At 40.7% G+C, this 27,135-nt stretch overlaps 1 protein-coding gene across 1 annotated transcript in view; it reads right to left on the bottom strand.

Moving 5' to 3' along the window:
- Nucleotides 1–27,135, bottom strand: part of FAT4 (FAT atypical cadherin 4) — a 161,550-nt gene that overhangs the window by 22,784 nt on the left and 111,631 nt on the right. The window contains 3 exon segments of the mRNA XM_009334958.1: nucleotides 8,068–12,417; nucleotides 15,270–15,520; nucleotides 19,884–20,064. Of these exon segments, the coding sequence (XP_009333233.1) occupies nucleotides 8,068–12,417; nucleotides 15,270–15,520; nucleotides 19,884–20,064 (4,782 nt within the window).

Below are 27,135 nucleotides of genomic sequence, written 5' to 3'. Positions count from 1 at the left end.
TCCAGACCTCTCCTTGAACTTCATCTAGGCCAGGATATATACACAGAGCAAAGGCTACGACTGCCTTAATGCTTCTTATCGCACCGATAATGAATTATTTTATTCCTCACACCGTATAAATATAATATACATTTAAGTTAAAAGTACGACATGAGCTTGCATAGAGGGTGTCCATTCTTATAGGTCACATATATCTTGTAATTCTTACATCTCACGTGACAGCAATGCACAATATGCAGTCCTTAGGGGTTGCTGGTCCCTAAAACTGTAGAAAATCAGGACTGTGCTACACTAACTCTGCTAGCTTTTTCAGAATTTCACAACTTCAGCCACCTAATTAAGAAAACCTCTTTTTTTTCCCCTCTCTACTTTTCTGTTTAACCTGAAGAAGTTTGCAGGCAGTTCTTCCATGTAAGCAGCAGCCCTCCATGTGCGACTGCAAGCAGGATGGAAACAGAGCGCTGGAGGATTCCTGTGGTTAATACGTAACTTGTAGATTCACCATAAATCCAGGAAACATCTCCAGTGTCTGAATCTAATTATGCTTTGGGGGTATTTATTTATATTTTATTCTCTAATGGGCACGACTGAAGGATGAGCTAAAACTTTTTATGTTTTCTTTATTTTAAAATTATGCTACATAGTACAGATCTTTGACTTACCGAGGAGAACGCAGAGCAAGAGTCAGGCAGAGATGCTTAAAACAGCTCAGTGATGTTTCTTAGTTTTCACAAAAATCAAGCGTAGCTAATAAGGCTTATTCAGGTTTTTGCAATTCAATCTAACTAAACACCCTTCTTTTTCTCAGCTAAAAAGCGGGCATATTTGCTGAGTCAGCAACAGAATATGGATGTTTATTTTAGTTGCACATATTTTATCCACCGAATAACAACATCTTCTTCATATTTAACAATTGTTTGAATAATTCATGAAACTAATAAAAGTGTGTTTGCATTTATTCCAACTGTTTTGACACAGGAGAAGACAAATACTCTGATTTAACAATTCATCAGAGCTATTAAAACTAATATTTATTTAAAATGAAGAATAAATTTCAGCTATTCTTTGCCATTCACTGAAGTGATAAAGACCTGGGAAAAATGCATATATTTACATTTGGAAAAATGATCCAACAAAAGATGTCTATGAAGCTTATTTTTCCTCTTTAAATGCATGTCAAGCATGCTTACCCTAGAAAGCACGAGTCCTTCAGCCAGATATCGGCAGGACAAAAGTATAACTTAGGAACACTACTCTAGTTTATCACCACGGTTGTTCTGTATAAGGATTTAAAATAAATTACTTTGATAAAGCAAGATAATTGGAAAAAGCTGGTAAACAGACGATGAGAGTTATAAACTAGAAACTGATAAGTAAATAAATAAGTAGGTAAACAGTATAATATAACATCATGTAACTACCAAAAGAACAGAAACTCATTTTTATTTAGTATATAACTCGTTTTCAATTAAAAAAAAAAATCCTGGTACGATCACCTAAAACTCTTAAAGACATCCATCTTATTTTCCTGCTTTAAGACAATTTTTAGTTATACTTTTTCTTTCTTCTAAAAGATTCCAACTCTCCTGAATTTCTTCTCCTATGTGTATCCCTCCAGGCAACCTCACCTACCAATTACCTTTCATCAGCTGCTTCTGAACGCAGTTGCTGCTACAAGGCCTCATTCCCTCTGTTCTGCAGAAGCCTGAACTTCATCAATTCATCCAAATTTCCTGCCTCCTTCAGATTTTAGGTCAGTCCCTCCTTAGACTCCTCTGAGACAGAAACTTGCGCATTCCTTGTCCATCCTCTACGGAAAGGTCTCCGTATTTCAAGCTACTATTGGCAGCCTGCATTGGTTACTCTGCCGAGATCCGGAGAGTTTCTATCAACTCCTGGTTTTTGGATGGTCCACCAGTGTTCAAACTGCACCTTCTTACTCTTCTCTTTTCATCTAAACCATGTTCCTCCTGTGCTCCTGCTTTTTCCCTCTGTTGTTATTGCCCAGACTTGATGGGCAGAAGTGGATCTTTCTAGACCTCTGAACGAGGACATATACTCCAGAAATAATGGAAAAAGTTCGGCTGGAGGGACCTTGGGGGTCATGATGTCCAACCCCCCTTCAAAGCCAGGCAACCTTCAAAGTTAGAGCAGGTTGCTCAGGGCTTTACCCAGCAGGGTTTTTCTCTTGTTTGTCTTTTCCTCACCCTGGGGATTCCTCCAGAGAAGTTGCTGTGCTACCAGTTACATTGTACTTAGTCCTGCAACTTCTACTAAACTTTGATTTTTAACACCTTATCCTTCTAGCAAGTAGAGCCATCCAAGGTGGCAGCAGGTTGCCCTACCGCTTTCAGTTATCTCCCTTGCAGCGTGCTAATGCTAGCTTTCCAGTACCTTAGTAAAAGAGTATTTCTTCAAGTCCACCCTGATGGCCTACCGGTTTCATGGGTTTCAGGCACGATAAGGTGTGTACTAAAGATTTAGATTTGGAAAAACAAAACATAGCTTGCAAACCCGTTGTTTTTGCCGTTCTGCCTAAGAGATTTTATATATATGCTTATATTTAGATACAATTTTTTGTGGCGAGAAAAAAAAGAAAAAAGGAGTTTTAGAGAGGACTGTTTTTCGTGAGTAGAGAATTTACACAAATAGTAGCTATTTTGAAATTCTCTCTTGCACAGATAAAACAAATCATTCAAGGAACCTTACTGGAGTGAAGAGGATAAGAAACTGTTTGCCACTATGCATAAAAGCATCCTCACCTGAACCCAAGCGCTCAGTTTTACCGCCTTCCAGAAAGATAATGCCAATGTTCTTAACCTCACAAAACTAGAGTAGTTTTGGTTTTCAGAGGTCGTTTTCCACAACAGTCTGCTGATTTAAGTTTTACAACATGAATTTAAGAGTAATGCTCTGACAGACCTTTATCCCACCTATATGCCTTGAAAAAATATGAGACGTATGTGTTTTCACGGCTTACGCGAGTCAATTTTCAAGAAGCGTTTTCACACATTCGGACTACTATGCACTTCTCAGCTGGGGAATAATTTTATTTGGACAGCATAAAGAATTAGGCTAATCATAGATGTTTGATTAGTGTTTCAGGGTATCAAATCCAGCGAGGGGAAGGAAACGTCTCAGCCAATGTTTTGGGAACCAGGGAGACTCCAGACCAGAGCCACCCCAGTAACACTCCAGTTCAGGTGAACGCTGCAGTTAGTTGAGTTTATAGATCTCTTCTCAGCTGAAATGTTGAAAGACTTGGGGTATTCATTTTTGTGTCAGAAAGGTCTTTTTCTGAAGACCATGAAAATTAGGATAACGCTGGATAATTGATAACAGACAGCATTCAGCATTTATCATTCATCACCTCAAGCTGATGATATCACATGCAGGGGCTTATGCAAAAATCTAACTTTCTGAGAATTTTTTTTTTTTTAATTGAAAAATGTAACAGGAACAGATACCAGCTGAATGCTCTTGGGTTAGATTTCACCTGATTTGAGAGTTTTAGTTTTTGTGGTTCTCTGTGTCCATCTTTTAAAGTGGTCGTTCTAATATTTTAATCTTGCATTTGAAACAATTTCACAAACCTACATTCCTTCATCTTAATGAGTCCTGGAAAACAGGAAATGAAGGGTTCAAAGGAAGGGCAGACAACTACTGTAAATCACAACGTATATTCCCTCCAGAAAGTGATTATATTAAAAACAAAACCTGATCATCATTAAGCGATGTAATTATAACAGATCGTTTAAATCCTAATGATGTTGCTCTGAGGTAATCAGTCTTTATAATCCTATTCAGTGAAAAGAACTACATTACCTTTGCAGTATGATGAAGTGAAATGCAGCTGACAAAACATAATAAATCAAGGAAAAGTAAGACTCTCAGTTTTCAGGTAGGCCATTATAAAGGTCTACACCTCATGTACTCTAATTTACAGTGAACAGAGAGCCTGTCTCAGAAAATACTAATTTCTACTTGTATGCAGTACCGTGTAAATATTATTTTTTTTACCGAGCATGCAAATTCAATTATGAGACTGTATTTTCATTCCAAGAGAAGGAGCAAAGCTATGTATATAGTAAACTGTATTAGAAATCCACTATTTTGGATGTCTCCTTTTTTTTTTTTTTTTGCTGAGGCACTCAAGGTTTATATTCATAAAGAAACAGTTTCAGGCTTTACTTTTACATTCACTATAGCTATCTTTAATCATATATGAACCAGGATTAAACTCCCAAGCAGCTGTGTTCTCTTTCTGTTGGCAGCATAATAATGACATAATAGCCTCTATGTCAAGCATTCTCAAACAATCTGAATTCTGACATTTGTTTGCAGAACCTATTGAATATTAAATTTGCAGAATTTCAAATATGCTTTTGCAGACATAAAATGTCTAAATATACTGAATATTAAGTGTGATCTTATCGGATAAGCTCTGCTGATATTCAACTCCAAAGATATTTTGGTTTTTAATTACATACTTTGGTGCCATTTGTTTTCTGTCTTGATCAATTAATCTCCAGACATTTAAATAATTCTTGATTCTGCAATGGCCAACCAATTTAAAAAGATCTGACTCCCAAATAGAAACGTCTGCCTCGGTGGTAGTCTATTTTAAAGTTATTTGTGTTGACAAGGAGTTTAAGAAAGCTCGTATCAGATGCCACATTTAATTCATGGCGTGAAAGAAATCCAACACTTCAAACTGTAAGAGTCTCTCATCACATTTTCTTAGTTAAAACCTTCTTTTTTTGAGCTTGTCACATGTAGACCTTTATTTTTAGCTGACATAAGGGTTGAACATTAAGATATGAGCTTTAATACCAGAAAAAATCAGCTGGACATTTCTTTAATGTTTCAAATTATAGGCTAGAGGCATATACTATGGTATGCTGCTGGAGGTAATGAAGTGTTTTGCTTCGTTGCAACAGCAAACATATGGCCATGTAATCTCTGGTGCTAATGACCTAAAGAGTTGCATGGGATAGGTGCCCTAGAATTATTTTGCCATGCTCCTGGCAAAATAATCTGACGTAGTAACACAACATGAAATAAAATCCTGGATTGGGAACTTAATTAGAACTGCTTGTCAATTAACAATAATTGCTCCTGACCCGAGGCTCAGTGGTACATTTGTGAGGTTCGCACAAAAGACCACATCAGTGTCCTTTATATCAACAGACCTTTCACACTGAATACGTACCCACTGCTGTAGCTGTGCTTTAAATGAAGTAGTTAAACCTTTATTTTTTAATTGATTAACCTTCTCCTTTGCAATAAAGTGTATTGCATCTCCTGTACTAATCTGGTTTAAGAAAAAAACCAAAAGAACAATCAACCCCTGATCACTCCACTGGTTACAAATGAGTTTTGGTGGCAGTGGTGGCAAGCCCGAATACCCACACCGTAATGAGCACGTGCTGCCCTGTACATTCCTTCATCTTAATGAGTCCTGGAAAACAGGAAATGAAGGGTTCAAAGGAAGGGCAGACAACTACTGTAAATCACAACGTATATTCCCTCCAGAAAGTGATTATATTAAAAACAAAACCTGATCATCATTAAGCGATGTAATTATAACAGATTGTTTAAATCCTAATGATGTTGCTCTGAGGTAATCAGTCTTTATAATCCTATTCAGTGAAAAGAACTACATTACCTTTGCAGTATGATGAAGTGAAATGCAGCTGACAAAACATAATAAATCAAGGAAAAGTAAGACTCTCAGTTTTCAGGTAGGCCATTATAAAGGTCTACACCTCATGTACTCTAATTTACAGTGAACAGAGAGCCTGTCTCAGAAAATACTAATTTCTACTTGTATGCAGTACCGTGTAAATATTATTTTTTTTACCGAGCATGCAAATTCAATTATGAGACTGTATTTTCATTCCAAGAGAAGGAGCAAAGCTATGTATATAGTAAACTGTATTAGAAATCCACTATTTTGGATGTCTCCTTTTTTTTTTTTTTTTGCTGAGGCACTCAAGGTTTATATTCATAAAGAAACAGTTTCAGGCTTTACTTTTACATTCACTATAGCTATCTTTAATCATATATGAACCAGGATTAAACTCCCAAGCAGCTGTGTTCTCTTTCTGTTGGCAGCATAATAATGACATAATAGCCTCTATGTCAAGCATTCTCAAACAATCTGAATTCTGACATTTGTTTGCAGAACCTATTGAATATTAAATTTGCAGAATTTCAAATATGCTTTTGCAGACATAAAATGTCTAAATATACTGAATATTAAGTGTGATCTTATCGGATAAGCTCTGCTGATATTCAACTCCAAAGATATTTTGGTTTTTAATTACATACTTTGGTGCCATTTGTTTTCTGTCTTGATCAATTAATCTCCAGACATTTAAATAATTCTTGATTCTGCAATGGCCAACCAATTTAAAAAGATCTGACTCCCAAATAGAAACGTCTGCCTCGGTGGTAGTCTATTTTAAAGTTATTTGTGTTGACAAGGAGTTTAAGAAAGCTCGTATCAGATGCCACATTTAATTCATGGCGTGAAAGAAATCCAACACTTCAAACTGTAAGAGTCTCTCATCACATTTTCTTAGTTAAAACCTTCTTTTTTTGAGCTTGTCACATGTAGACCTTTATTTTTAGCTGACATAAGGGTTGAACATTAAGATATGAGCTTTAATACCAGAAAAAATCAGCTGGACATTTCTTTAATGTTTCAAATTATAGGCTAGAGGCATATACTATGGTATGCTGCTGGAGGTAATGAAGTGTTTTGCTTCGTTGCAACAGCAAACATATGGCCATGTAATCTCTGGTGCTAATGACCTAAAGAGTTGCATGGGATAGGTGCCCTAGAATTATTTTGCCATGCTCCTGGCAAAATAATCTGACGTAGTAACACAACATGAAATAAAATCCTGGATTGGGAACTTAATTAGAACTGCTTGTCAATTAACAATAATTGCTCCTGACCCGAGGCTCAGTGGTACATTTGTGAGGTTCGCACAAAAGATCACATCAGTGTCCTTTATATCAACAGACCTTTCACACTGAATACGTACCCACTGCTGTAGCTGTGCTTTAAATGAAGTAGTTAAACCTTTATTTTTTAATTGATTAACCTTCTCCTTTGCAATAAAGTGTATTGCATCTCCTGTACTAATCTGGTTTAAGAAAAAAACCAAAAGAACAATCAACCCCTGATCACTCCACTGGTTACAAATGAGTTTTGGTGGCAGTGGTGGCAAGCCCGAATACCCACACCGTAATGAGCACGGCTGTGCTGCCCTGGGGCATCTGCGATACAGAAATACTCCTTAGAAAAGGTAGTGAAAGCCTTACCTAAATCTTCTCCGGTTAGATTTTTTTTATGATGTCTGTAAAAAGTGACCGTAAGCAATGGTTAAAATTGTTCGGACCTTCCTTAAATATCATACTCATGACAGAAACAAACATCAGCCTGCTTTTCTAGGGATAAAATGCTGCTATATTTGAATGTGTAATAAATATTAGAGAAAAAAAATACTGAGAAGAGGTAGGAACGCTGCAGACATTTCTGTTGTTAATGAAAAAAATGAATGACAAAGGGACAAAATACGGAACAGACATGGTTGATTATTTTGCCTGAATTCTTTTTTTCCCCATACCCTTCATCTGTTTTCTGTCTCGTATGACTGTAAGCAATTTGGGGCAGAGGCCGATTTTCTTGCTTGGCGCTCTCCTAGCAGACTTGAAATGCTACCACAATATGCATAACAAAAACAAGAACAGAAAAATCATACTTAAGCATTGGAAATGGTTTCTACATATTTAATAGATTAAAATAGCTCTTGTAAAAATCTTTCTGTTCTAATGCAAATCAGGTAAGTGAGATTTGCCTGAGGACAGAGCTAAAATAAAATAATAGTGTGGGCACCTGGTCTTCTGAGTTTTCATAACTACAAATACCTCATTTTGCATGACCTCTCCACCTATTGGGAATGCTCATATTCAGACAATCTTGTGCTAAAAAGGCACATTTCCGCCCTCTTTCCATCCCTTCTGACTGTAAGATATAGAGAAATAAAAGCATACCTGTATACCCAGTTTTACAAATGCAGTTGAAGCTTCCCGGGAAGTTCTGGCAGGCGGCACCATTTTTGCACGGGTTGGAAAGGCACTCGTTGACATCCCTCTCGCAGGCCATGCCAGTGAAGCCCTCCGGGCAACTGCACGAGAAGCCCCCCACCAAGTTGTGGCAAGTCCCGTCGTTGTGGCAGGGGGAAGGGAGGCATTCGTCGATGTCCGTCTCGCACAGGCTCCCATCATACCCCGGCATGCACCTGCACACGAAGGGCCGGAGGGGCTCATTGGCCACAATGATGACGGGGATGCTCTCGTGGCTCTTCAGAGCCGGGCTCACCGCCAACCTCCTCAGGCAGCTCCCTCCGTTCTGGCAGGGGCTCTGCAGGCACCAGTCGTGGTCCACAGCCTCGATCCGCACCCCGCTCTGGCGGAAGAGGACATCTTTGATGCTCTCGAAGAAGGTGGCCACACCGCTGGGATTCACGTACTGGTTGTTGCCGCGTTTGACGGCCGCCATCAGGAAGGTGTGGTTGCTCTCCTCGTACAGCCCGTAGAGCTGGACAGCGGTGCCCAGCCCCGTCAGCTGGGAGCTGGCGATGCGTAAGAAGTGGAGATAGTGATTCGTGAGGAAATCCCGCACGCTGTGGGCGCTCAGGCGGAGGAGGATGCTGTTGTCAATGGTGGCGTTGCCGAAGCCCGCGAAGAAAATCCGGATGCTGCTCGTGACGGCACCGTGCAACCCGTCGTTGCTGAGGACGGCCAGGTCAAACGTGCCATCTGTGGACCTCGCCTGAGAGTGCAGCTCGCAGGTACCCCCAGGAATGCTGAAGAGGCTGGTGACTCCTGAGGTGAGGGAGCACTGGAAGCTGTCTAGCACGTCTGGATCCTGCGGCTTTACGTTGCCCAAAATTCCACCTGGGAAGAGGTTGCCATAATAGTGAACAAAGATTTCTACCGTTCTGGGCTGAGACGGGTTGTCGTTTTGGTCTATTACCTTGATCTGCACAGTTCCTGTGGAAGACATCTGAGGAATGCCAGAGTCTCTCGTAATCACTGACAGGTAGAAATCGCTGATTTGCTCCCTGTCAATCTCTCTCGTCGTTGTCAGCACGCCAGCAGTGCTAAGGCTGAAGTAGCTGGTTGCGGGGCCAGTACTGAGCAAGTAATATGTAAAGGGACCTTGGTTCGGGGGGAGATCAGGATCTGATGATTGAAGCGTCATCACAAGAGTTCCTGCACGGTTATTCTCCATGACTTCTCCTTGGCTGGTGGACAAGGTAGGGCCGTTGTCGTTGATATCTTCCAAAGTTACCAGTAAAGAGGCACTTCCTGTAGCAGACGGCGTTCCCGAATCGACGGCCAGCACAGACAGGTTGTACACAGGCAATGTTTCTCGATCCAGCTCTGCAGTGACCGTCACCTGTCCTGTCTGCGGGTTGATGGAAAAGGCGCTGTTGTCGTTGCCAGACCCAATGAAATAGGAAAACCTGCTCCAACTAGGGACAGAATCTGAATCAAAGGCACTCACGAACGTGACATGGGTGCCTGGAGGAACACCTTCACTGATTCGTATATTGTAGGTTCCTAAGGTAAAAACAGGAGGATCGTTGGCATCCAGTACAGTGATATTAACAGTTACTTCATCTATATCTGCACCACGAATGCTCCCAAAATTTTTTGCGAGGACTTTCAAAGAGATTCGTTCTTCTTTTTCTCTGTCGAGAGGTCCTGAAACGTAGATCTGGCCACTTTTCTCATCTATCTGGAAGCCTTTCTTTCTGCTGTTGCCAAAGATAAGGTAGTGGACTTCTCCATCAGTTCCCATATCACGATCACTTGCAAAAACTTCACCTACAACAGTACCTTTGGAGGCTGCCTCAGACACCTCGAAATAATAAAGCTTGGACACAAAACGGGGCACATATTCATTTGTCCCTTCTAACTGGATGTTGACACTAGCAAAGCTGCACCTCTCTTCATCTGGAACATTAAAAGCCTTTACCGTTAAATGGTAACTTTGCTTCGTTTCATAATCTAAAAATCCCTGGGTGGTGATTGTTCCTGTATTGGGGTCAATGACAAAGAGGTCACTATCTGAGGACTGAATAGCATACGCAATCACAGCGTTAGGTCCAGAGTCGGCATCAGTGGCATTTAATCGAATGACAGTTGTCCCACTGGGGGCATTTTCTAACACGTTGGGAAAGTAGTCCTCAGGGCTGAATGCTGGAGAATTATCATTCACGTCAATGACATTAACAGTGACACTGCAGTAGCCTGTTCTGGACACCCATCCTCCATCCGTGGCAGTGACAACTAGCTCATGCTTCTGGCGTAACTCAAAATCAAGTGGTTTTGCTAGTGTCAGTGTACCAGTAGTTGTATTAATAGCAAAGACGCCAGCCTCATTTCCAGAGGAAATATTATATCTGATTAACCCGTTCATAGCGGCATCTCTGTCTCGGGCTGAAACCGTCCTGACCACTGTTCCAACAGAGTGACTCTCTGGGATAGTAACGCTCATACGGCTTTGAGAAAACTCAGGTGTATGGTAATTTTCCTCTGTTACTACTATTTCAACAGCTACCTCGGATGAGAGTGGAGGATTACCTTTATCCTTTGCTTTCACTTTAAACAGAAAGTTTTTATTCAAATCAGCCATTAGTGAAGATGACACAGAAATCCAGCCTGTACTCCTGTCCAGTCTGAATTTATTAGTTTTGCTTTCATCAGAGATAAAGTACTCCACTTCAGAATTCAAGCCAAAGTCTTTGTCATCCACTGCAGTAACTTTAATTAAGTTTGTGCCAACCCTCACGTTCTTAGTAACAGGAGTGAAATATTTATGAGCGAGGAACAGCGGTGTGTTGTCGTTGCTGTCTACTATGTTAATGGTAACGGTTGTCTCGCTCATTAACGGAGGACTGCCTCGGTCTGAAGAAGTAACGATGAAGCTGTGCCTATTAATGTTGACATTGCTTGAACCGCTGGAGTTTTGGTACCTTAAATACTGCTTGTTGAAAATTTCCCCCGTGGTTGCATTAATTCGGAAGAACTCGGACTGGGATTTTATGAAGTAGAAGACTTGGCCGTTTGACCCTTCATCGGGATCGGTGGCTGAAACCTGGGTGACCTTCAACCCAATCCCAGGAAGCTCAGGACACTCCAGATAATAGGATGGCTTTGAAAATCGTGGGGCGTTGTCATTGACATCTGTGACAAATATGGTGACATCCGTGCTCACCGTCCACCCGGAGTCATGCGCAGAGACCCTGATTCTGTAGCGGTCTGTGTCCTCCCTGTTTAGTGGTCTGCTGATGGTGATGTCCCCGGTGCTTGGATTTATGGTAAATGGGAGACTCGTATCCCTTATGGAGTACCTGCTGACCGCGTTCACCCCAATGTCTTCATCTGACGTTGTGACTCGGGTTACCGTAAAACCCAGAGGTGCATTTTCAGGCACGGAAGCACTGAATATCTGGGAAAACCTCGGAGCATTGTCATTTTCATCTAAAATATTAATGATAACCTTGACAGTCGTGCTCTGGAGCGGGTTGCCTTTATCTGAAGCTTTTACGGTGAGTGTGTATTGAGACAATTTCTCCCTGTCCAAGGGCCTCACACTTCTGATCTCACCAGTGGCTCTATTGATACTGAAACTATTTTCCGTATTGCCCTCAATTATTTCATAATTTAGCTGTCCGTTTAGACCACTGTCCCTGTCGACAGCAGCCACCGTCAGTATCTTCCGCGGGGACAGGTTCTCCACTATTTCTGCAATGAAGGGATCTTGCTCAAACTCCGGCGCGTTATCATTGACGTCTATCACCGTTACTTCCAGTTTCTTATATGAGGAAAAGGGAGGAAAGCCCGTATCCCTGGCCTCGATCCAAACCACATATTTCTGTATGGCTTCGAAATCTAAAGCCCTCCCGACAGAAAGCTGTCCCGTCACCTGGTCGACCAGGAAGGTGCTGCCCAGGTTACCACTGGCGATGTAGTAAGACAAGGAGCCTCCTCTGGCTGAAGACCCAGAGACGGTGGTGACAAGCGTGCCAACCGCTTGGTTTTCAGGAAACGTGAAGGTCTCCTGATCCGCCTGAACGCGAGGAAATTCTGCTCTGTTCACAAACCTCACGGTGACGGTTGTAGAGTCTGTCTTGGGGTACCGGCCGCCGTCCCTCACGTGAACAGAAATGGTGACTTCGGACTCTCCCGCCAGCGGGTTTGCAGCCAGGATCGCCCCCCTTGCTGGATCGATGTGGAATTTCTCGGAGTTTTTCCCCACAAGGGAATAATGGAGCTCGGCGTTGGAGCCAGCATCCGCATCGGTGACGGTCACAGCAAACACGAACGAGCCTGAAATACAGAACAAAGTCAGGGCATCTTCAGATGCACCGATCATGGGAAACGCGATGCCAGCTTTTCACTCGGAAGCGCTCAAGAGGGTCCCCCATCCCGGTATTCATCCTGGAGCAGTAATGCTCTTCCTTACACTGCTCTGAACATGAACTGCTTGTTTCACAAGATGGTAAGTTCAACAAAGGGTAGGTGAGTTTGTGAGCCTGCAAGACATGCACGCAGCCAAAAAATGTGGGTTTGAATGGATGTCAGTGGCTGCACATACATCTGCACTGGAAAATGAACGTGCAACTTTTTGGAAGTCTACCATCCCATTTCTAGAACATTCACATTATGAAAGCCATAAATCTAATAAGATTGAATGTTATTTTGGTTTTGGTTGGTTTTTTTTTTAATTAGTCATAGTTTATTTATCCATGTTAAAAACCCCCTGGAATTTGACGACTATTAAGGTTACGTAAGTGAACAGGCAGCACGCACGGACATTTACTCTACACGCCCACCTTCCCTTGCAGCCCCTTTTCTTCCTATTCCCCAGATGCTGCTCCTTTGTCCCGGGTAGCCTCTTGCTTCTGATTTTGTAAGAGTATTCTGAGGACAGTAACTAATGGGACTGCATTTGTAAAAGCGTGCTGGTCCTCTGAGATAGGGGTAAAGTTACATAGAAATACGAAACTATTGCACACTAGTGCAAGAACATGAATATATTATATTTCAGGTCTTTCAAATTTATTCTTCACAATGAGCTTGACTATAGGGGCACCATTTGCATTAACCTCTATATTTGCCTATCTGCAAGGAGAATCCAGGGTGTTCTTTTGCACTGGAGTTTACAGGTCTAATGCACGGCACGTCTTTCAAATTTGACACCGTCCAACCAATTTGTAGAACACTCTGTTGATGTCTGACTGGTACCGAAATTTAGAAAATACCCACTCCTGTATAAAAATCATGTTGTTTTCAACCTCTTAAGGCAAAATCATTTACAGGCAGGAATGACTTTGACAGCGTCCCCTTAAAACTATACTTCATGTCACTATTTGTCATGTGCAATGATTTGTACTCCAGGCGGAGGAATATTTACAGAAGAACAGTATTCAAATCCGTGTGAGAAATGGGACAGGAAAATATTAAGATTTTTGCTTCAGTTAAGCAAATTATATTATTAATTATTATTTTTACTAGTTCCCCCTTTTAAAATTGATTAAAAAATAACACGGAAATTAAGCTTTATCTTTCAGAATGTACACTCGACATTCTGTGATTTGAATAAAAGCAAAAGTCTTGACCAAGTTATGAGGGTTTGTTCTTTTTTTTTTGAAAAAGCTATTTCAGACGCTACATTGGACTGCAATAAAGTTGTTGTTTTGGTTTGGTTTTTTTTTAATGGACGCCATGCCTGCTAGTAACATCATTGTCAACAGCCTTTCAAAATAATGTGAAAAGGTATTAACGTTTCCTTTTAAATGAAAATGAACTATCAACTGAGGAAGTTGCAAATAAAAAAGTGCACGCATCCCTAGGTTTTTGCTAAGTTAAAAACAGAGTAAACATAGTTTAGGCTTCTGTTTCTAGTGTAACGGGTTTCATACAAAAAGCATCCAAAAAGATATTGCCAGAAAACATCAGTCAAACCTACGGGTACTCCTCATAAACACATTTAAAGAAACACCCCAAAAAAACCCACACAAAGGCATTGTGCCCTAGTCAGAATACACAAAGATTCACCAATGCAATAATAAAATAATTTCATAATGCTGTTCTGGAAACAGGGAAGAAATGTAAACAAATTCATTCTTCCATAAAAAGGAGAAGCATTTGCAATTGTTTAAAATTTAGAAAGAAAACCCAAGACATGGAAATAAGCCCTTTTTTTGTTCTTTTAAAGGACTATTTGTTTTGTAAACCATTTGACTTGGAATCCTCCCTGTAGGCATCACATAACCATGTATGCGTATGCATGTGAAAACATACAGCGTCGCCGACTTCCACAGCCAACCACTCCGACTGCAGTTTGGTGAATCTGTGGTAATACAGTGATCATATTATAAAATCCTTTTACTGTTTTGAGATAGTAGAGGTCCCAGTATTAGTCCATTTTAAATCTTGGACAAAAAAACCTCAAAATAGCAGAATCTTTCAGTAAATTCTCTCCAGCCTCATGCAAATACCCATATTCTTCTTTCTTTCCCCTTGCAATGCCAATTCTGCAAATAGAAAATACTAGTATTTTGGACTTACCCATTTCTAATGTATTTATTTATCAGGCTCGTTTAAACATAAGCTGAATCAGAACTGAACTGAGTGAAGTCACTTTAATTTGGGTGTAGGTTCCACAAAAAGGAAGGTTGCTGCTCGGCTTTACTTTTATTTTATTTTACTTCATCACTTGGCTCAAGGAAAGGTAACACAACTAACATCTGATATAGATATGGCCTTTTTGGAAGAGGTTGAGAAACTCCTCTTTAAGAATTGCTCAGGGTAGAAACAGAACATCTACATGCAAGAGGAGAATTTCAGAGGAAAAAAGAGGCCATTGCCTTTCTAACCCTGGCAAAACAATTTAATCACTTGTTTGAGTGGGTGCTCATTTACACTATGTCTTTTTTACATAACTGCAGGAAATTAATTGAATTTGGATGGAAGGAACAAACTAAAAAAACCTGCTAAATTGCGGGTGATATATTGAGCCTTGCCATTATTCATTCCCACACAACACAAAGATAACAAAACCTGGAAAATAGCTGCAGAGAAACATCTCAGAAGCATTTCTTGTGGCACAGCTTTGCATTTCACTAAGTTGTTTATGCAATCTGAAGTATCCCAAGCACTGCCACTGATCAGGTTACCTGAACTGGCAGGCGATGGGACGTGGGTGACGTAGGGATGGTGTTGAAATTTGGGCGGGTTGTCATTCACATCGGTGACGGAGACGAGCACACTGGTGGAACTGGAGAGCGCCCTGGGGAAGCCGCCGTCGCTCGCCACCACCACCAAAGTGTAGTTCTCCCTCGCCTCTCGATCGAGGAGAGCACTGGTGATGATTTGTCCGGTTGATGGGTTGATGGTGAATTGCGAATTGCCACCGGTAAGCCTATAGCTGTTTGAAAGAAAAAAACAAGGAAGAAAAATTCGATTAGTATTTCATAAGGCGGCCTGGCTGCCTTAAGATAATAACAATTTTCTGTACTCTTCAGACCACTATGCTGATGGGAATCAACACACGGATTTTCTGTCTTCACACTGTCCATCTGTCTTCGCTTTTTTTCTCTTCCATATTTCGAGACCTGTCATAAATGACATTTCTGGGGATTTCCAAGCGTAGTTGCTTAACACAGATAAATTTCTAATAAATGAGGAGCAGACTGAGCCTTTGTACCTTTGGAGATACAGTCGGACATACTCTCAAAATTGCCTACTGGAGGCATCCTTTAGTACTGATTTCCCTGGGCTAATGCATTAAGTGTTATTCCAAAAGGCTGACGTACCTCTTAACTGAATCCGCAGAATATAATTAGAAAAATTACTATTTTCTGAAATAAAAGGATGACAATTTTACAAAATAATGTGAGGATTTATAATTCATATTGTTTCCTGATACTGAGCTAAGTTTTGCTATTCAAGATTTCAATATTAATTCATAGTAATTCATAGTAATTCATAGCAAATTAGTAACCACAGAGCTACGTTAATAGAGACTAATTGGGACCAGAATTTGACCCCTGGTTGGTGTATATGTACGTGCACGCATCTCCGTGTGTGTGTGCAAAAACGTGATTTAAGAAGAACTGACTGTGTGCTTACCGCAGTGCGTTGCACGGGCTACCTCTGGCTTACTAGCACAGTGAATTTGTCCCTTCTCTTTGAATGCTTACCCAGCTTGTCTTTGTACAGAAGGAATCTCAAAGATATGCGGAGCACGGGGCTGTATTTTTAAAGGTAATCGGTTAATATTACATTTTTTATTAATTCAGATAATGGGTTTTCCACAAAACAAAGGAAACAAAAACTGGCTAAAATGAACGATTCCCATATTCAATATTATAACCCTGACAAAAAACAACACAGCTGTGATTAGAATTGCTTCTTCAGAGAAGCCTGGTACAGCACAATAGCAGCTTTTTTGAGATATACAATTCAATAAAAGATTCAAAAGAAAATGGCTTTTATGAAAGGAAGTAACATTCCTATCTTCACCTGTTTAAAATCAGAACAGTTTATGACAGAAATAACAACACAGGCCAGAAGCTTTACCTAGAGGATTGACAGCCAGCCTGTGTAATTAGCTGTGGCAACTTCTACTGTTCAGTCATTAATCTCTACAGAATACCATGAGCGTACTTTAATCGCTTAATTATGATATAATATGATGGCCATATGTAATTATTCTCCAGCCATAGCGATGTGCATCTAGGGTGGAAATAATGTGCACAAAGCCTAAAGCACCACTTAAATCTCCCTAAATACTAGCAGCATGGGCAAATTTCAGCTGTGATTTGCAATGTTTTAACCCTGTGTGAGGCGTCGCAGAAGACAGGAACTTTCTTTTCTGTATCTCCACATATATAGAACTGCTCAAGCTTTAGCATTGGAAAGATGCTATGAAAACCCGTTGGTTTTTTTTTAATTAAATTAAATTTTTAAATTAAAAATTTAAAACTTTTAAATTACCTTTAAAAAAAAAAAGATAATAAAGGCAAATTACATTTACCATAGGATACTCTGAGTTATATCTGAGTACAACTGCATGCAAACCAATTGGACAATGTAAGTGGGTCTCAGCACAGTTACAAAAAAATTCCAAACCCAAGCCGAAAAAAAAAACCCCAAACCCTTAATGGGGCCAACTAGCATAAAAGGAATTTTACTGAAGCGCTTAAAATCTGGCCTTTCGACTAGTTTGTGCTGACCCCTCTTATCTATACTATCTTTAACAAGACTGCTCAAGTGTGCGTTGCCATTAACAACCTCATCAGCCTCCTTTAATGACTTCACAGGTTATCACCAGAAGCAAGAGAAAAAGAGTTGGCGTATATGGACGTGTAACAGTTTTGCAGAAGATTATCTACTTCTTGCATAACACAGTCCATTTTTTGACTTTACATGAACATTTTAGCAGAGTATTTTACATACCATCTTTGGAAACCAAAGATTTGATTTTGAAACAGGCTCTAACAAGACTGAAAAGGAGTTCAGAGTGCTCAACACCTCTGACAAGACGACCTTATGTGTTCTGGCCCCTCCGGCTTTTGCCGGTTTTGTAATACCAGTCATATTTTAAGATTTGCATTGCTCTAAATGCTGAATCTGGACAAATTCTGTCCAAGAAAAACAAAGTATGTTCCTGAGTCTAAAAAGTGTAAAACAAAACCTGAAAACAATTTTTAAATAGCTGCTTACAAAGGAAAAATATATTTTTATCAACTATTCTACTGAGGTACTGAATGAATGAAAAAGACTAAGGGCAGACATATTAAAGCAATTCAACCACACTAAAGAAATCCGAGAGTGCCCTGATAATTTCTCATTATGGGATGCAATCATTACAATCTTTCATGCTTTGTATAGAATTCTTTTTTCTAAAGGAGCTTGCCAGAAATAGTGTCTTAGAGTGAGAGTGAATAGAATTAAAAGCTTCATTGTTTTGCAATTTAATAAATGGTAATTTTGGATGCTTTTCAAATATTTAAAGATGCCAAAACATAAAGCTTCTATTTTTGGCTTGTAGCTAGTTGGAAAGAAAATATTACACTATTTTATATACACTTGCTTTGCCATAACATAGATCTGTTTTATTTTACTTCCTTTTTTTAAAAAAATGACAACCACAGTGATATTCTTATGCACTTTGAAGAATGAACTGAGGTGAACTAACAAAAGTAAATAAAGAAGCTACTTTTATATCCTCTTTTGTAAGTTTGGAAACAGAGCTAAATGGGATGAGATTACCTACATGTCCTTCCGATTGATAACTAATGCGAATCTGCTTTGTATTCCATTAGCAATAAATCAGTCCTCAGTGGACTTCAGCTTGTCACTGCCACCCGGCATCTTCATTACTCTTGTCTGTGAAACTGAGAATGGCCAGCGTTCAGCCCAGCGCCCAGTTACGTTGCATCAACTGAGCTCTGCAAACCACTTGGCATTTAAAGCGAAAATACCAAATTCTAATTTTTAACCGCTTTTCCGAATGGGATAAACTTTACACCTCGCCTTGTGTAATTTTCATTCTAAACCGAAGACGTTAACTGACAATACATTTGCCCAAGGAACGTGTTGGCTTTCAGTGACAATTGCTTACTGCATGAACAGAGGTGAGTGCAGCGGCACGGCAGGCAGTGGTTTCCGATGACCGTTCAGCGGTCCGCCGTGTCTCCCGTAACGTGTATTAGCACGTTGGGTGATACTGTACCTGCTCGCTGGTTTATTATAAATGCACCCAAGTCTGCATAAGCAGTCATCTAAACTACAGTTAGGTTTGAAAGGCCATTTAAGGCTCAAAATAAGATACTGAAGCCTTCCCCAAACATATGTATGCTATCACAAAATTAACACTGTCCACTAGTTTGGACATTTTTATGCAAAAAAGGGATACTGATTTCCGTATTTGCCTAGATTAAAAATTAAAAGTTTAAAGATGACTAGAGCTGCAAAATACATTCTATACTTTTTTTAAGGTGAGTGGTTTCATATGAACATAAGTGAAAAAAAAAAATATTATTTATCTCTGCCCCAAAGTCAGCTTTTGTAGCAAATCTGTTAATGACATTTGAAAAGTACATCTTCCTCTTCCCCACCAAGCCTTTCCTGAAAGCTCCTTCGATTAATATTTAAGAAGTCTGCCAGCCTCCAAGAACAATGGTTTCTAGCTTCTTCAGGAATAAATTTTAAAAGATTTGTATTATATCTATTAACTATATCCTTCATTACAAGGCCTCAATTCTAAAAGCGATGCTAAATAGAAGGCAAAAGCATTTCCAACGGCTACACAAGCTGACGGCAGTCAGTAACGATGATTGTTCACAGCCTATATCGTATTTCTTTATGCAGAGAATGTATATATAAAGACTGCAAGCTGAAGTGCTTAATCCATTTAGGATGTTATTTGGAGTTTCAGGGTTTCTTTGGTTTTTGTTTTTTTAATTCATCTACCTCTACACTTATTGAGAAATATATATCTAGCCCGTTAACAATTACACTCAGGTGCAAGTTAAGCTCGTTTGCTTTTCACTTAGTAAAAAACTAAAATAACACTGCAAGTCTACTTGTCCTTCGTATAATTCTAGAAGCCTATAAACAACAGAAAAAAAGTCAGATTGGCCGAAATAATTTAGCTACACGTATACGGCTGTCCTTTGGTGTCTTACAGCTTTATGGCATGTTGGTGATGGACACTGAGGAAAAAAAAAATCTTCAGGCAAGGTATGAGGCAGTATTACATACAGCAACAATAAACGACCTACCTAATAACAGCATTTGTAGAAGCGTCAGCATCTGAGGAGTTTACGAGCAAAATATCTGTCCCCGTAGGTGCATCCTCCGGAACAGTGGCAGAATACACGTTAAAGGCGAATGTGGGGACATTGTCATTGACATCATCCACCGTGACAGCAATGGTTCCAGTGCCAGTGAGGGCAGGAGACCCTGTGGGAAAGCAGGATAGAAAATGCTAGAGGTTACAAATACCACCATGCTAATCCAAGGTCTGCCATCCCCAATTTAAAGCCTAGCGCTTGAGCATGTCACAGTTCACAGAGCAGGAAAGCCAGTTCAACATACAGGACAGGGTCAGATTTGTTTCAAAGGCATCTCGACATAAAGTACAAGTTGTGAAAGGAAGAAAAAAAGTTGTTATTTTTCTTGCTCGATTTAATTCTAGAAATATTTTGTAATACAAGCTCAGCGGAAAAAGATGGTCTTGGAACCGCTCAGAAGCCTTCCTGTAACAATTAGGACCAATTTGAACATGTGGTTGACTTTCCTATTTCTCTAAGAGAAGACGTTCAAAGGTGGCACACTGACAGCCGTGAAAACTCCAGCCCTCAATTTATTTATCCGCAAAACAAATAGAGTGGGAACAGTGGCAAACCCCAACTTTCCATGCGGCTTTTCCACCGCCGGTCACACCCCTGACCTGAGGAGACCTTCTCTGAGCGGGTGAAAAGGTTGCACAGTCTCCAGCCCCGTTCAGACTCAATTTCTCTGTAGAAGCAACCATCTATAGCAGCAAATAATGCTCGCTCGGATGAGATATTGGCTTACGGGAAGTCAGACTGAACTTATTTAACCTATGGCTTTCATCCTCCCTGTTATTCTAATGCTTAACTCTGATGAGCACGAATGAGTGAGAAATAGCATGTTTATTCATGTGCAATCTCTCGGTATTTATTCTCTTAAGCCTCTTAAGAGGCTCTTAAGTCTCTTTCAGCCAAGAATCAGCAAGATATCTTCTGCTAACCAAATTCTTCACTGAGGGTCCCTGAAAAAAGTGGGATCATTCCTTTCTTTGAATACAGAACAAAAAGGAGAATGAAAGGGTGATAGTGGAGCATAAAACACATGAATTATGGCCCCTTTTACTCAAAAGACAGATGATGACCATGCCTGTTTTACCCAACATTGCATTGCTTTCCCCTTCAATCTCAGATAAAACAATTCACCATTTGCTGGACTGGGAAAAAAGCGACGATAATGAAATGCTTTGGGCCAGAGACTGGTTCGAGTCCTTGCCGCAAGGCAAGCATATTACAGAGAGCTGTCATTTGATGAAACCCAGGCAGCCCCCGTGTGACCTCCCTAGTCCTTCCACCCCAGCAGATGATCGGGTCGCTGCTACCCGAGGTTATTGCTGGACCTCAACCTTAGGGCTGGGAAGGAGGTAGGCTCTGCTCTTCGGTCTCATGTAGTCCTGGCAAGGGACTCCAGGCACTGAGCTCTTCTATAAAAGAAGAAATAATGACCCGTTTTCCCACGTGGTAACCCCTGCAGGCTGAAGCATCACCACGCTGCATCGCGGGAAGAAGCTGGGAGCAGCTTCTGCACGGGAAGGAGGTTCTTCACCGCAAAATACTTCAAAGTAACTTGGCTTAATGCACAAACGAACCGAACAAAAGAGCTTCCAATTGAAAGGCGCTATAAATCTTGCAAGGCTGACTTCGAAGCCTGCTGATCGGACGGGATGGATCATGACGCCGAGGAAAGACCGTGCAAGCCAAAGAGTATAGGTTTCACGCCACGGCCACGCACAATGGAGGCCTTTCTCTGTTCTAGTCTGAGGTAATTCATTTTGCCAATTAATATACTTTCAGCTAGGAAGGTTACATGAAGGCAATAAGTCTGACTCATTTTTTACCCTCCCCCCCATTTTGTCATTTAGCCAAACACTTATAGATAGAAAAGACTGCAAAAGCGTTCTTGATTGCTGAAATAGTGCCCGTGGAGTGTTTATTATTACTGCATTAAATGAAATAGAGTCCTCAGTGGTGTTTGCTGCATGTGTAACCAAGCTCCGGCCTTCCAAACACATTTAATCAACATTCATCTCACAGCTAATGAAATGAAAAGTTGAAAGTTGTTAAGTTTCACAGGTGATTAAACAATTTATACATAATTCAGAAATTATTCTTGGGTAAGTCACATTCAAAGAGCATCAGTAATGCAATTCTGTCTGAAAAGAAAGCTAACTCGCAGCTAAAACCTGAAACTCATTGTTTTAAATGTATTTGCTAACACGAAGAGCCGATGCCGGAAAATTCACGCTGTCGGTTTATTCACGAAAATGAACTGCAGCGGCAGCTCTTCCAAATGGCGCCTTTAGAGGTAACCCAATGCTGGGGCGATGGGACTAGCTCCAGCGTAGCTCTGCAGGCTGGCCCTGCTCCCGGCTGGGAGCACCAAGCTCGGGCTCGGTGCCGCGCTAGCTACGCTCACGGGACTGGCGAAGAGAGGAGAACGGGAAGAACATGTTCACGTCTGCTGGCAAAGCACCGCACGGGCATACGCGAAGAGCAAAACGCTACAAGGGGTTTGTTCTTTCTCCTGCATGGCTGTTAAATCTTTGGTCACGTAGTGGAAATGGTCAAAAAGGATGCTTATGGGCTATGTAATGGCTGCTTATGGGCTATGGATATTCTCCTGCTCAGAATTTGATTCGGCCATTTGACTCCAACCAGCCCCGGTCCCCTTTTGTCTCTGAGGAATCTGAATTTGCAGGGTACCAAACAAACGCTCCGAGGGTCAAACCCAAGCCCTCGCCTCAGCCCCCTATATATTCTGTGCCGTTATTCTCCGATTCCACTTCCCCATTGGATGCACCTAGAAGGCACTGTACAGCGCAGTATTGACATATTTATATTAGGCTCAGAGAAGTGAATATACCAGCCAAGGTTGAGCACCATACTAATAAAATTAGCTAGGGTAATGTAAGTAACCCAGATCTCATTCAGTGCTAGCTTGTGGCTGCGCTGTGCTCGCAGAAACATCCCAGAAGTCCAATATTAATTCAGCTGTGCGTAACATCCCAAGTCACTGCTCTTCAGTTCAAAACCCAAAATCTTTCTCATTTTACTCAGATGGAAAAACTCACGTATTTACACTGGTTTCCTGTCTATGTAGTTATCCAAATATGTTTTTTTCCTTAAGTAAAACATCACGTCCACAAATTTACTCCTTTATTCTATTACACTGAAAGATAAAGTTGTGATTTCACAGAGAGTCCTCAAAGCTTTTTATTCACTTGAAATTAAACGACTAGCTCACATTTCTGCAGTTACTGAGAAATATAAGAAGAGGAAATTACAAATGAAGTAATTTTCTATGGAAAAGAAATAGCTTGGGGCCAAATTCTACCGTCCTCAGTGAACTTTCAGTGAAAGTTGTGCTTGCATAAGGACCACAGAATTTGGCCCCTGGTAATAACTAGGTTTCATAAAATGTACATGTCATATTTGTGGTGAGAGAAGTAGTTTCCATGGTCAGGCTGAGTTCCCAGATTTCTTAGTTTTGCTTCGATAGCAAATCTTCCCCAAGTCAGTTATTCTTATTATGCTGGAGCATCATCCCTTTTTGCTTCAAACTGCACTTAATACTTTGCATAAATAAGTGTAGTAAATTTTATGTATATTCTGCAATATTAGCCAAACACTCAAGAAGCCCCCAAACTGGTTTTAATAAACCAGACATGTTACAACCTATATTAAATTGCTGCACACAGCCACACAAGCCCCTGAGTACTCCTACAAACAGCCCCAAGGGCTAGAGCCACAAAGAAACATACACTTTTCCCTTAGTGAACTTGCACTAAAATTTCTACCAATTTTTCATAATAATATGAACTATTTTTCAGCAGAAGCAGCAGCTATTTCTTTGTCAGACACCTCTTGTTTAGAGCTTTCTCTAGTGCTATACTACTACCAGGGTTTTTTTCAAATCCCAAAATACCATATCTCACAGAGGCTTAGGCTATCCATGTTGAAAAAAGTTTTCTAGAAAGGCAGAGGAATGAAAGAACCGTCAAATGTTAAATAACCGAGGAACATAAAGTTAACTATGTGAACTAAATGGGAGAGATCAGATTGACTGTTCAGTGAATATCAAATTTTTAATATTTAAAAGGCGATGACATTAATATATTATTATTATTGTTGTTGTTATTATTATTATTATTTTGAATTTCCCATCTCTGTGTGCTGCGGTCTGTTTCTATGAACCGAACAGTTTATTTTCTAGGTGACAGCTGTACATATACATTAAGCAGACAGTCCCACAAATGGCCACACGTCATTGCTGAAATAAAGATTAACCTGGGATAGTGTCAAAATAGTAACGCTGAGTTCAGGAAGAAAATTGCTTCCCACGGATGTTCTTCCAAAAATTTAAGCTTTTTGCTTACATCTGCAAGTAAACATGTGTCTGGGGACGAAGAGAAGGAGCAGACCTTGGGAGCCTGCTCCTAGGAGGCCCGCGGTAGAGGACGAGTTACAGGGGGCGGGTACAAGGGGCCACCTCGGGCTTGGCCGGCGCTGGGCTGCGGCTCCCCTCTCCGCATGGGACGTTTGAGGAGGTGACGTGAAGAAACAGCCGTGGGGGACCGCGGGGCGGGCAGGCGGCAGCACGGGGGCAGGACATCTCTTCTCCCAGCAAGGCGGGACTGGCAAAGACCTGCAAGCTGGTCTTCCACCCCATTCACCAACGCTTGTTTGCCCCCAAAATATGATGATATTGGAAATGTGTCAGCTTAGAAGTTACAGCGAGCCGTCTCGACCTTTTGCTCATCCCATCCAGGAGAAGGGGGATGAAAAATATTGGCTACATGCACCAATGCAAGTAGAAGAAAGGAAACTAAATGCAGGAAGGTGACAGGGGGGAGAAATATCATTTAACCTGACAATTTCTATTTCCCAAATGCAGGATTAACCAGCAAAGAGAGGACAATACGCATTTCTGGGAGAACTCGCCATAAGTCACTCATTCCCCTCATTTGTGCTAATGCTTACAAGCCATGAAGTCATCCAAACGGGATGCACCTAAAGACTGCTTTCACTTTCGCCTTGGCCTACTCATGCACCCTTAGAAGAAGGGAGCACCACCTGCTACCTTCAGCCACCCTCGCCCTGGGGAACGGGGAAAGTAAACTGTCTTGGCTCCCTGTAATCCCCAAACAGATGGCACCGTCTGCTCCAGCGTATGTTCAGCTCTCCACACCATAGCTGGACACCAGCACGAGTGAGGAATGATCAGAGTACTTAGTGGACTGGAGCAGTAAAAGAAAACAACTGAAGGAAACTTGCAAAGCCATTTACATTCTTCAAGAAAACTCAGGAAAAGATGATGCTATTGGAAATTATCTCGGCTGTGTGGTACTGTATGGCTCACAGTAAAAATTAGAAATAGGAGAATGTGTTCAGCACGTTATCCACATATTGTTTGAAGCTTTAATGGTTTCTGGGTCCTGTCTGTGCCATGGTTAGCACAGCAGATAGTAAAACTATCATTTCTTTCAGAAACCAGGAACTCAAAAGTTTTTGCCAGCATTAAAATATCAAAATTAAGTGCTAGAAAACTAACAATAAACTTAAGCAAAAAAACTACAGATACATTTCACTAAAATGAAAAAAAGGGATTAAACTTAAATAAAATGAATCTAAATGACTAATCGAAACTCATACTGCAGGCAGTTTACCATGTTTTGTGGTAAATTAAACACATCATTATCCTGAAAATTGGAAAGCGATTTAACAGAAATGGAATTTTTGCTTCACTGAAATGTGTTGCTTTGCAACAAAGCGGATTTCACTTCTCCAGTCAAACACTCAGTGAATGAGTCCCAGGACTAGAAGTTGTATGTGTTATTACAGAGCATTAACTTTTTCACTCAAGTAAACAAGGCCTTTCTCACAATAAAGCGGCCAATCTTTCTAAATGCATTTAAATGCAGACAGAATGTGCTGAGCCTCACACAACTGGTGAGTTTTAAAATAAATACGGAGCTAAAGTTAAAATGCAACTAGCTTGCATTACGCTTTGGATTTCTAGTGCACACCAAGTTTGATTTGAAACGTGGATGACCTTAAATTAACTTATTTATCGGGAACACAAAAGAAAGTGCATATGCAAAACAAGAAAAAGAAGTAGTTCTTTTTACAAGATTGCACCACAAATATTCATCCTGTCTGGATACGTTGATTGTGTTTTATTTTCCTCTTACTCAATTTTTCACTACAGACTTCCATACTAACTCTTAAAAAACTGGTGAACCGAGTATATTTTGAGACAAAAGGTGAAATAAGCAGTTAAACAAACATAATTAGAAGCTTAGAAGCTAGCCCTACTCTCATTCAGTTCAGTGGGTGACTTGTGAATGAGACCATGCAGGAACCCAGATTTTCCAAATTTCTGAGTGTGTCAAATCTGAGGTTTTTTCATAGTTAGGTACAAAGTAGTAGTTGTTCCCAAAGTTGGTTTAACAGAACTTGTACTTGAAAAAACAAGGGAACTGTTGCGACAGATCTGCGCTTGTGCAAGGACTATCTGACAAGAAAAAAAAAGATTTTTCTGTACTGCATCAGATATTAGAAACCTCAATATCCTCCCTCACCTACTAGCCTAAAGAAGCTGGGAGCGAACAGACCTAAATTTGGGAACATAAGGCAACAAAAGTAAAAAAAAAAATTAAAAAATCACTAGACAGAGTCTAACCTTGTTCAAGCAATGACATGTTGAGCCACATTTAGGTTGGTGCACGTGCACAGACACACATACTCACACAAGTGTTGACAGTGCAAAAGAAATCCTTCTCCCAAAGAGTGATGCAAGATGGGATCTCTCATCTGGTTTTATCCACATGATTTTTAAATTTGGATAGTTTCCTATAAAAAATTCCTGACTGACTGCATTCTATGTCAATAACAACTTCCTTCTCCAAGTGGTAGAGGAGCCAACGAGGAGAGGTGCTATGCTGGACCGTGTTCTCACCAACAAGGAGGGGCTGCTGGGGAATGTGAAGCTCAAGCGCAGCCTGGGCTGCAGTGACCATGAAATGGTGGAGTTCAAGATCCTTAGGGCACCGAGGAGGACACACAGCAATCTCACTACCCTGGACTTCAGGAGAGCAGACTTTGGCCTCTTCAGGGATCTGCTTGGTAGAGTGCCATGGGACAAAGCCCCGGAGGGAAGAGGAGCCCAAGAAAGCTGGGTAATAGTCAAGGATCACCTCCT

Source organism: Pygoscelis adeliae, unplaced genomic scaffold, assembly GCF_000699105.1.
Source record: "Pygoscelis adeliae isolate BGI_AS28 unplaced genomic scaffold, ASM69910v1 Scaffold31, whole genome shotgun sequence".
Taxonomy (NCBI): Eukaryota; Metazoa; Chordata; class Aves; order Sphenisciformes; family Spheniscidae; genus Pygoscelis; species Pygoscelis adeliae.
This window is presented reverse-complemented; position numbering and strand designations above follow the sequence as displayed.